The sequence below is a fragment of the Lepisosteus platostomus genome, chromosome 11 (genome assembly GCF_059453375.1).
Source record: "Lepisosteus platostomus isolate fLepPlt1 chromosome 11, fLepPlt1.hap1, whole genome shotgun sequence".
Classification (NCBI taxonomy): domain Eukaryota; kingdom Metazoa; phylum Chordata; class Actinopteri; order Semionotiformes; family Lepisosteidae; genus Lepisosteus; species Lepisosteus platostomus.
This window is the reverse complement of record NC_142621.1, coordinates 44272978-44285007: the sequence shown is the minus strand read 5'-3', so window position 1 is coordinate 44285007 and position 12030 is coordinate 44272978. Positions and strand designations below refer to the sequence as shown.

The 12030-nt window shown below is 40.1% G+C and overlaps 1 protein-coding gene across 3 annotated transcripts; it reads left to right on the top strand.

Moving 5' to 3' along the window:
* The first annotated feature begins 530 nt into the window (after positions 1-530).
* On the top strand, positions 531-11925 carry gprc5c (G protein-coupled receptor, class C, group 5, member C). 3 transcript variants are annotated; one of them, XM_088599925.1, is made up of 5 exons: positions 531-916; positions 4991-6039; positions 9150-9250; positions 10113-10229; positions 10865-11925. In XM_088599925.1, the coding sequence occupies exons 2-5, from the start codon at positions 5001-5003 to the stop codon at positions 10889-10891; spliced, it is 1284 nt and encodes a 427-aa protein (XP_088456051.1). In that variant the 5' UTR covers positions 531-916; positions 4991-5000; the 3' UTR covers positions 10892-11925. The 3 variants fall into 3 exon arrangements, with proteins under 3 accessions (XP_088456051.1, XP_088456052.1, XP_088456050.1); XM_088599924.1 differs by having other exon boundaries at positions 534-916; positions 10110-10229; XM_088599926.1 differs by lacking the exon at positions 10113-10229.
* Positions 11926-12030: the final 105 nt, after the last annotated feature.

Here is a 12030-nt window from a genome sequence, read left to right as displayed (position 1 = left end):
CAGCTAACAGACATGACTGCGCAGTGAGCTAAGACTCTCAATTCAGACCTCGCCTAGTGTCAGTTTGGAGCCTGTAGTCGGTGCGTTCTCATATTCACATTTCCCACGCATAAGCCGAACCGTGGCGTTTTAGGATACCTGTACCACAAGGTTCATAAAGTAAAATTATCACAGCTATCCCATCTTCCAGTTGGTGTAATTGAGCGTCTTACAGTATATCGTATTTCAGAAAAGAAAATAAAAGGGCAGCATTTGTGCTGCCACTTACCAAAATCATTCCCACCGTTATATAACACCTTCAAACTATACTTAAGGACCGAATAGCAGTCAGACTACAAAAAAAGCATTTTAAAATTAAAGTACGAAAAAACATGTTTATTATTTAACAAGTCGTTTTTTGTTGTCTTGTAGTTCATAATAAATGTATGTATACTGGGACGAGAGGTCCAGGCGAAGAGGAGAAAGTCGTTGACGTTCAGGTGTGAACTCTGGATAGGCTGGGTTGGGGCTCTTGTAGGCGGGAGTATACCGTTTGCCGAGAGGGAGGGAGTCGGGAGTGAGCAGTCAGAATGTACAGCGAACAGGGTTACAACCCATTGGCACCACACTGGACTAAAATCATGTTTGAAGAAGAGATCAGAAATAAAGGACAGAAATTTTTCAACAAGACCCCGTGTTGAGTCAAAAGAAAACTACTTCAGGAGCCTGGGCGAAAATCCTAAATAAAGACACGTCTAATAAAACATTTTAAGTAAACACATCATTTAATACATCTTTTTTTATTATTATTTGCTTCTGCTTCTGAAAAAAACACACATAGCAAAGTTCCGAATTCTCTCTGCCTGACGTGGGTCCACCAGAACATCTACCGGAGTAGGACTGACCAAAATCGGTACTCTTCGCAGGTAGTCGCCAGGTAAGTACTGTACCTGTTACCTGTCCAGTGCGCTCTACAATCCGGGCACACAAGTTTATTTTTTAAATAGTGAGTTTTAGAATTTTACAATAGTAAACAAAAATTCTGGGTGACCATAGTTATCGGAGTTCTCTGCCATTACTTATAATAATAATAATAATAATAATAATAATAATAATAATAATAATAATAATAATAATGTGTCACGTCCTCTTAATTAGGATTATTTTACAGTTTACTCGTTTGCACTCGTTACATTTTTCCTCCTTTGTTATAAAGTAACTGAAGTTGAACTGTTTGCATTCGGCATCTTTTTATATTACAACACAAACTATACCAGTTATACAAAGTCTAAAAAGTATGTTAAAATAATTAAATTTTATCTTGTTAATAATAATAATAATAATAATAATAATGTTTCCGACATTAAAAGAGCTATAAAATCCTAAAAGCCCTTTCTATATTTTGGAGGATAGATTGGTAATCAGTTTTACCAGTCCAGGTGTTTCTACTGCCTCTTGGAATTTCTAGCCACGCCTTTGGCACAAAAAGATTAGACGAAAGGAAGATGATGGCGATTTAAATTTGCCGAAATAGGTTACAATAAAAAAACGAGTAGTCGTACTTTTGAGAAGCAAATAAGACAACGCCCGCAAAATTGGCGTTTAGTTCTGGTATTTAGTGTAAAAATACGTACTGTACCGGTGTAACCGTTTAACTCTACTGTAACCTTCCACCTGCCATCTGCCATCGTACAGTTGATTTGTATTTAATATTCAGTGGTGTCACATTTCAAACATGTTAACCAGATTTAATACGAATGAACATTAAAAGTAAAAAAAAAATGTCTCCTTTGTATTCAATGCAATCACGGCTTGGGAGAAGAGGCCTTTATACATTTGTGAAATTAAAGCTTTTACGTCTAAAAAAGTTGGAAGTGAGCCTTCTCTGGTACAAGCAGAGTCATGAAGCAATCCAACCGGTTTCCTTGGTTTTCTGCGGTTTTAAAGACCCGCACGTTCTGCTCAGCGCAGTCCTGTACTGCTGGTTAAAGTTTAATTTGTGTTTGGTTCAGCATTCTAAAAAGCAGGTTTTATTTACCGAGCTCGGTGACCTTGACGATGTATCAGGTGACCCGCAATTGCAGCCAAGACCTTTTCAGCGACAGGAGGAGAAATCTGTCCGTCCTGCAAAAGAGCTCCTGTTTTAGTCAGATTGCTCGAAAGTTTAAAAAAGGGCAGTCCCAAAAGGGGTAGATCATTTAATCCTTAAGTATGAAGTATTTTCACAAAGAGGGTTTGCAATCCGTGCTATTTACTCTAATTGTGGTGATGTACACTTCACAATGTGGATATTCACAATAAACCTGAAAGTATTCTAATTACAACAGAAAGGACCTCACAACCACATTGTTCCCCGACAATCCAAATCTGCCGACATTTTTTTAAAGTCAATTCTTGTTTATTTGGCATGATCACTGATTAGGTGCTTCAAGAATACTCCACTACACAGGAGATAATGCACAGGATGTGAAATCTCCCGTTAGGTCTAAGACAAGGATGTTCTGGAGCTCCTGTAAGTGTCGTGGAATGCACCAGACAGGCTTTCATCAAGTAAAAAGCATAAATATTTAGAAAAGAATCCTCTCTGAGCTGCTGGTGAACATCACCAGCTCTGGATTGGTGACTCTGTAAGAAAAACTGAATTGTATCAAATGCAGTTTTATTGCAATGATGAAAAAGGAAAAGAGAAAAAAAAACAGCTCCCTAAATATCTCTATGGGTTTAATTCTTAAAGTGTACAATATATTGCTGAGCTTGTGCCTGTTCAATTTTAGATTCACTTGAATCTAACCAATAAAGAATCCCCTTTGTGGTCAGGTCTGAAGAATCACATAAAGAACTGACAAAATTAAGTACATTATTGCAGTCTTTAGAATCTTTAGATTTTTTCATTATAGGACATAAGTTACTGTTAGAAATTCAGTTCATGACTATTTTTGAGCATCACTTTTGTCCATTTTTCAAAAAGATTCAGTTGCTATTTCTTCCATAATTTCATAAGATTGCTATTGAAGACTTTATGAGACTTTATAGCAGGCCTATTTAACAGAAGAGCACTCAGTTATCTTTGACTGATTAAATATAAATCAAGATTATTAGGTTTATTAAGGCCACAAAGGACTCACTGTCCTTTAGGCTTGGGACAGACTGAATTCTCAGCTGAAAGGAACTTGTATACTGCCATTTCCAGTGCTTGGCCAGCTGTGTGCTCAGGTGTCCAGATGCAGTCCTCTGTCATTAAAGATAAAGCTAAGGACAGCAACTGCAGGGCGGATCTAGTGCCCAGCTCGTAATCCCAAAACCAGGAAACAGGCTTTGTCACATCACCCACAGTTTCAGTGATTCAGTTATGCAACGTGGAAATACAGTACTCAGTGTAATGTGACCTGACTCTGTAGGCAGAACAAAAAAGACAATGGTTTAAAACGAGTTCTTCACAGCTCAGCAAGGCTGATCAGAACAGGTCAATTACCTGGAACAGATCTGATTTTAATTGTAGCGGTTACGCTATTAAAGGAAGACGAGGAGCAATACAATTGTCTTTAACTGAGAATGGATTGATCGCTGACTTTTGAAGTCAGTGCTTGAAAATTACATCAGTGTAAGCTGGTGCCAATGTTTGATTTTGAGATCTTTAAACATTTATGAAAAATAAGATGATCATAGTCTGAGCACCATAAAAAAAAACTTTAAGAGTAAATAACTATTGCATTTTAAAACTGTATATGAGTTCCATGTCTGAGAAAAGGGATTCTTTCTAACTGGGAATATTGAAATCCTTAAAAAGAAAAACCTTTAAGAGTGATTGCCTCTATTTCTGCCTATCAATGACATTACAGATGAAAATAGAGACAAGCATGGGGATTTCAGACGAACAATAATAAAAGGGATACAATAATTATCCCTTTGTTTTTTACGGTTGTTCCCCATTTGGATTAAACAGTGGAGATACAAGTGGATTATATCACAAGATAAGAATTGAGCAGAAAATTCCTTCATGCTCCTTTATAGCATTAACCAAGAGTTATTTATAGCCAGAAGCATGGCAGAAAATTAAGCTCAGTTAAAGCCAGTGTTGGGTAAAACGGCATTTAAAAGGTAATGTATTACAAGTTACTTGTGAATTGGATTGGTTTTATTAAATGAGAAGTTGGAAGAAACTGCTTTTAAGAAACAATGTATTAGTTTATGGCATAACTATGAGATGGCTTTTAAAAATTATTTTCCTACAACATATTGTTAGTTTTAATAACCTTCAACTGCAATGGTTTATTTTTTAATGTAACTGTACCCCTTCCCCAGAAATGGTGTGGACTAACTATTCACTACATACTGTACCTCTTAGTAAGGAGCTGAACACTTAACTGTCCTGATTGTCAGGTATTGTTCTGGATTAATGGAGATTGCATAAAGTTAGCACTTTGGTCTCCTTTTTTCTGTTTGATAATAACCCTTTGAATTATGTTTTTGCTTTTCCTTACCCCCCAAACATGCTCAGAAACTCTTACACATACTCCACACCCCTCATTATTATAGTTTCCAATACTTGCCTGCCATACCAACAGGATCAACACTGCACCTCAGTCTCCAAGAAATGAAAATCACGTTCCAAAAATCAATATTTGTCAAAAAGCTTATCAGTGATTTATTGAATGAACTGGAGAAAGTCCAACCACACCGACACCTATCGGTTTACACCAGTGTTGCTCAATGATGGCCTTCTGTTTGATGAATTGCTAAGTAAATAAAAGTAAATAAAATGTATTTACAGATACTAACGCATTCCAATATTTTCAAACATTTTTTAACGCAAATTTTTGATTTCGTTCCATGCTGACCACATCTCTTTCTGTGTGGCGTGTGCGGAGAAACAGAGATTCAAAAACTGGGCCAAAAAATACTTGACTGTTCTTAGCCCTCAGTTTCTTTCCTCTCAGTTTTAGTCTGATGTTTTAGCTTAATGAGACTGGTGTGTTTTCTAATAGGTGCCTCTCTCGTGGTGTCGTTGCAGATCTGCTACCATGGACCTGGCAGTCATGAAGATCTCCCTGCTGCTGGTGGCCTCTGCTGTCTCTCTGTTGTCTCTTCCAGGTGCCAGGGCAGGGAATAACACCCCCAATGGCTGCGCTTCGTCGCTCGACCCTCTCTATTTCAACCTGTGTGACTTGGGAGCGGTCTGGGGGATAGTGCTGGAGGCGTTTGCAGGGGCCGGCGTGGTTAGCTCCTTCATCCTGCTCATCGTGCTGCTGGCCAGCCTGCCCTTCGTCATCGAGGGAAAGAAGAAGCGCACGGCGGGGCTGCAGGCCGGCTTCCTGCTGTGCACCGCCGGCCTGTTCTCCCTCACCTTCGATTTCATCGTCGGCCGGGACTTCTCCACCTGCGCCTCCAGGCGCTTCCTTTTCGGAGTGCTGTTCGCCGGCTGCTTCTCCTGCCTGTTTATGCACTGCATCCATCTCAACATGCTGGCGCGCAAGAACTCGGGCCCCCGGGGCTGGGCACTCTGCCTGGGCGCCCTGGCCCTCTGGCTGGTGGAGGTGATCATCAACACGGAGTGGCTGATAATCACCATCGTCCGCTACCCTCCCAACAAAAGCTCCCCAGGAAACCCCTGTGACATTGCCAACCAGGACTTTGTGATGGCTCTGATCTATGTGATGGTTCTCATATTGGCTGTTCTCTTAGCCGCCTTCCCCACCCAGATAGTAAAACACAAGCACTGTAGAAAGGAAGGCATCTTCATCATCTTGACCAGCTCCCTCTCTGTAGGCATCTGGGTAGCCTGGATAGTGATGTACGTGTATGGGAATGAAAAGAGAGGGAGTCCTAGGTGGGATGATCCCACTCTGGCCATTGCCTTGGTCTCCAATGCCTGGGTCTTTCTCCTCCTGTACGTGATCCCTGAAATCTGCCTCCTCATCAGCGTCAACGAGCCCGAGCAGGCCTACGGAGATGTCCTCTACCCCACCAGAGGCGTGGGCTACGAGACCATCCTTAAAGAGCAGAGCTCCCAGAACATGTTTGTGGAAAATAAAGCCTTCTCCATGGATGAGCCCAACCCAGGTAATTCTTTGTTTTCTCAAATCAGAAACTTTCCCGTTCTGTGAAATTCTTGCAGTGGTTGTAAAACCAAATCTTCACACGGTCTACTAGGGCTGATAAAAATGGTATTGAATGACTTTACTACCAAAACACGGCAAGCTGCAGCTGATCTATTAAAGAGATAGAAAGAATATTTACACAAGTCCATGTCATGAAAAGGGAAATGTCAGAGTTGGACACTTGGATACTTACCAAGACATACAGCAGCAAGAGGCCATTAATCCAGGATCCACCATCCACAGCAAGAACTGAAAGAACTCTCATAGGTAAAGTGAGACGCTGATAGTGTGTGAATGATTCCTTCTCAGATTTGAGCTATTCTCGGCAACTGGTGTTTTCCTGAAAAACATCGAGCTCTGGCTTTGTTGTCAAGAAGAATATCAAGGACAGCTTAATTAGGCGTAAAGAAACACAATAGTTTTGTGTTTTAACATTACCCAATGCTTGTCCATATTCCCAAACACAGGAGGGTAGTGGTTTGTGAACTAGTTTTATTAATGGACTGCTTGACTGCTGATACGTGAAATGTTGTGCCTTTACAAGTTATTTATTTACCAGAATTGATAGTAAGGAAGTGATCACAGAAGGAGACGAAAAATCTGTTTCTGACTCTCAACCTCTACTCACTGTAGGTTCCAGTACCAATAAGTAAACTGATATACACAGTATATAACCAGTATAAAGATATTTCAGTTAAAAAAATCCGAAGACATTATCGGGCTAAGATATCTAGTTTGTTTCAGAAAAAGGATAGTAATACAAAAGAGTGAATTTATGGAGGCTATGTAGGACAGGATCTGATTAAATTTTAATGTAGATCACTCAGTCTGATGTTTTTCTTTAAATAAAAAAAAGATCTTCTGTGTACACAGAGCTCAGATTGTACTGCCAGGAGACTATTTGAATAATAACAGAGAAACCTGCCATACTGTCACCCACTTCCCTATGAAATGTGACACATAGCCACACAGACAATAGTGAAAGGGAGACTGCGATAACCAGTTTCAAATCTGCAGTACTGTTCAAGGAAAACTGTGAAAAGACAATAAAAATGAACAACAACTGAATTTCTCTCATGGAAGACGAATAATGAGGCAGGAGGGAATTAATATTTTTTTGCTTGCTGGCTGAGAATGAATCATAATCTTTCCTTTTAAAATTGACTTTGTTACCCTTACTGTATCCAATCAATAAATTATAGAATTTTCTTTTTCCATCTATGGATGGAAATCCATCTACTGACAATAACCACAAAGTCCAGTACTAGGTCACATAGCCAGAGTGAGATCTAGGAGACAATGGTCTTGGTTGATAACATGTATTTTGCTCAGGGTGCACATACACAGGAGATAATATACAGATATTAATTAACAGAGATGGCATCTCTTTAGAGAAAATTGGCCAGACTGCCAAACTGCCACACTGCCAAAACCACTTTGCTTTGGGGAATATATTCAAGGAAAATGGTGGCCACAAACCAAATGTAGCTCACTGCTGTTTTCCCAGGGTTAGTGTACATTTCTTTTCCAATTTTAAAACATTAGAAGTTACTAGAAATACAACATTTTGACTGGCGTGTTCTGAACAATCTGTCCACACCTGCAGAAGGCTCTACAACCAGAATGTTGTTTTCTCGTTTCGATTTTTCAGTGTGGAATTAACCTTTACTTGTTCGTTTGCAGCCAACGCACACTGAGACAGCTCCCCACTCGAACATTAGCAGTTGTTTATAGTTGCAACATCAGTTTCTCTCTATCACAACAAAAGACAAGCCCTCGATTTAGTTATTCGCCATATGAAATAAACAGAGAAAATGGAGCAGGTTAACAGATCTCAACAGTGATATGGTCTTATCAGTATATATCAACAAGTGGCCAGGAATAAAATACTGGATAAGCAAAGCATCTGGAAATCAAACAAAAGCCTCATGCTCTGCTTGACATCACGGGAGATTAAGCTCTGGTGCTAATGTTTGCATCCTCGGGTTTCCTTGGAGACAGAGGTGTGGCAGCTGCAGTTACTTAAAGGCACAGTGCAGATATCATAGCGAAATCTTAGGTACTACTACCTTTAATGTCAGGTGCAAAAATATCTAGTCATTCTTCCCAGACAAAAAATAAAAACAAAAATGAATTTTCAATTTGGTTAAACTGTAAACATTGCTACAATTTCTCAGAATTTCCTTTAACATGTATGAGCTAAACGACGGTAATGTGATATCTTTTTAGGCTGCTTTAAATATTAGAAAAATAACCCAAGTTGATTCTACTGCCTTTTGACAGCCTTATAAAAACAAGCTGTCAAAACATGTAGCAGCTTATCAGTGCATTATAGCCATGTTTTAGGCACTGAGAAAGTTAACCCGGTGGACTTTCTTTAAACAAACAGTGAATCAAACCAGAGGACAAAGTGGAAACTATATGAAAGTGCAGTTAAAGCTAAAAACAGGAGGGAGTTCTTTACCCAGAGGACTCTGGGAGATGGGAACAATGTTGTTATTGAGGCCAATACCATGGTTAATTTTAAAAATCATTTGGTTGAAATCCTCACATCCCCTAGCTACGCTACTAAATACTAACTACTGGGCCAAATAGCCTTTTCTCATTTGTGCCCTTTCTTTTATCCTTATGGTTTCACTCCTTTGGGTGTTTTGTTCTTTAATTCAGCACACAATTCAAGTCAAGTTATCACCAGGGCTGAAAGCACAAAAGGAACTAGATCGTCCTGAATTATTAATTTTTACCAGAATAATAGCCCAAGGTGTTCGTATTAATCAGTTACGAGCAACAAAAGCAAGAAGCCGCTACTAGGTGAATTTCTTTGTTTCCCTGTTTGTACAGTATGTACATGAATAGAGACAGGTTTACATTTGGATGATAAGAACCACCATGTTCAGAGAAGCTGGGATACAGTGTTGTTCATTCTTCTTCACCAAGATCCCTAGATACACAAATCTAAACAGACAACTGTCTTCTCCTTTGCACCGATGTGCTTGTTTGAACTTTCCATTCTAGTCATGCTGAATGCAAGATGTTTCAAAACCATTTTATCCCCCCCTCCCCCATTTTCAGCCATCAAGCCTGTGTCCCCATATGGAGGCTACAATGGACAGATGCGCAGCTGTGTGTACCAGCCAACAGAACTTGCACTGATCAGTAAAAGCCCTGGAAAGGTAAGTGCATGTTTGGGTTGAACGCTGACTTGGTATTTTGTTCCCTCTGCAGCGATCCAATGTATCTTTCTCTTTTGTGCACACTGTATATACCCTCCATCAGAGTTGTGGTAGCCTTTGCACTTGAATAGGAAGGGGACATCCTGCTGAAACGCATTAAAATATCGTGCAGACTTACTGTGTGAACTATCATCAAGGTAACTCCACTGCTTACTCATGGACGCAATTATCTATTGAGCTCTTGTTCCCCATTTTCCAAAGGACATCAATGGCTACGTCTTTACAATGAAGATGAGACTTCTCTATGAAACACGCATCTGTTCACCTCTTTTCTTATCTGGGAGCTTACAGAAGGCAAAGATCCTTTTCTGACTGTATTCTCATAAATAGGCCAAAAATAATACCTTGCATAAGAACTGTTCATTAGATCATCATGTTAAAGACTTTTATCTTATGTCAGATTTAAGCTTAAAAGGGCTTATTTTCACACACTCTCAAAATGAAAAACCAAGCTCAAAGGCAAGATCACACTGCTAATTGCCTAATAAAGGGTTGAAATGTTCATAGCTGTCTTAATGGTTTTATAGCTGTAACAAAAATGAATTTAGGTCAAATATGTTTGTTGGCTTGTCTTTACACACTTGTCAACAAAGGCTAGGTTGTGGTGTTTTATATTTATACGCAAACCTGGGTGAAAAGAAAAACAATTGTGTTCCTATAAGGGGTAAACCCAAGCCCCATTCTTCCTCTGCTAATTTTGAAAACCCTTTCCACAGTCGTGATTTGGTTTTGTTTTATTTTCTCCCTTCAATCTGTGGTTGTGTGTCGTGTGCTCGTTTCGCTCGGCGTGCGACGCTAGCAGGCAGACGCGGTGTACGACACGACCCTTCCTCGGGCCGCCTTGAGCTCCCAGTCGCAGGGCGGCAGCAGCTCCACAGCCCGAGCCGAAGACACCCACGCCGCGGCGGGACACGGCAGTGTATGTGGAGACTCCTGCGCACGCCGCCTCGCTCACCTCTCCGCTGTCTTCTGGCTGGTCGATTACGGGGACCGCGCTTCTCACTTGTGTTTCTGTACCAATTCCTTTTTCTGCAGTATCGCTTTGGATGTTGTAAACGGCGGATTTTAGCAGCGCTGTCTAATCCTGGAGTGTCCCCGTCTGAATTCTGTATATTTGAACAGTGTCTCCCTTCATCTCTCCCTTAACGTTCACCTTTCTTATCCCAACCTGTTGTCATTACACAGTGTGACTTTTTGTACACTCTTATGATCGCATCGCCTTCAGAAAATGAGACAACTGCTTGTTAAGATCTTTGACCTCACGTGCACGTAGGGTATAAGACTTCAAAAACCTTTTCAGAACAGAACCCAGAAGCATTTTCATACATGAACACACACAAGATGAAACAAAAGAACTAGGACTAGAAATAGAGTGATTGCATATTATACTGAGGTAATATATAATACCAGTATTGGCATGTACAACTGCAAACCCACACATAAGCTGAATAACAGATACCTTTAAAATATTATCTGTTGGCATCCTGCTGATATAGACCGTTATGTTTACAGCCATTAATGAATCTTGTCTGTTTTGTTGCTGTTTTACTTTAGGGCAACGGCCTCTACAGAAATTGGTGATTGTCCATTCCCCTGGTTGGCATGACGTCAAGACTAACTGTGGATCCAGCTCATCTCAGGCTTTTTGTTTGGCTGCTGCTCTCTGTGAACTGCTGGGCCAGTGTACGGAATGGGAAGGCTGTGGCCTCTTCACTCAGTACTCTGACTTGTTGCCTCAATCTGGAGTGGACTCTGATCTTCATAAGGCTCTCTCTCCTCTCAGTGTCAGTGGGTTAGCTTGCTGCTGTGGGATACTCTGCTAGAAAACCCATGGTATGCACTGTTGAAACAGCAGACAATGGCTTTTTAAAATATGATAATTTTTTACCTACAAGTTAATCCTACAACGTCCCTGTGACTGGGCTGGAAACAGTGGTATGACCTGATGTTTTTTTTTATTATTATTTTGTGAGAGACAACTAGTGGCACCAATGAAGACCACGCAAAGAGGGGGTCAGAGGTTTCAAGTGTCTCTGCTTTTACGGACTCACACGACCATACGCACCCACTCTAAACCTCCCCTGCTTCCCAAGGAATTGACAAAATACAAAACGGGCTCTAGAGAAGAGCTAAGGATCGAAAACCAGCCAAAGAATTGGACTGACAGATGGAGAGTCGCTTATCTTCAGTGGCATTATCTCATGAATGAAGATGTTAGATATATCTTTTAGCCATAGAACGTACCATGCGTATAGGCGCTTGAGCAACTAGTGTATTGTTTTGAAGCAGCTGTGTGGGAAACATATGTTCTCAGTTCAGTGTTTACATTTCCAGTGTATGGACATTAAGTTTAGAAAGGTGCCTTTAGACAGAAAACTATAACCCACCCAGAAAAGTGAAAATAGACATGATGTTATTTTTGCTCACAGGTGATATTTAACAAAAGTCAAAGAAAGAGAAGTGTCTATATAAATAACCCAGAAGGTAAGAGATCATCTTAAGAAATGAATCAGAAAAATACTATCTTAACAATATGTGAATAGAAAATGTATTGTATATAAAAATATCTTAATTGTCCCTTGACTTATTGAAAATAAAATTAACCATGAATGTTATACCTGCTGTGGTCATATAATTTTGTTGTGGTTGTGGAGGAAGGGCTTCATGTCAGCATGAAATACTATAGACAGAAGCAAATTCCCAGCATTCCTTTCATCACA

Excerpts from the sequence above, each read along its gene's own strand:
- gprc5c (XM_088599924.1), top strand. The coding sequence starts at position 5,001 with ATGGACCTGGCAGTCATGAAGATCTCCCTGCTGCTGGTGGCCTCTGCT. Across the intron at positions 9,251-10,109 it reads TCAGTAAAAGCCCTGGAAAG|CAGGCAGACGCGGTGTACGA; the intron begins GTAAGTGCATGT and ends GTGCGACGCTAG. Across the intron at positions 10,230-10,864 it reads CCGCGGCGGGACACGGCAGT|GGCAACGGCCTCTACAGAAA; the intron begins GTATGTGGAGAC and ends GTTTTACTTTAG.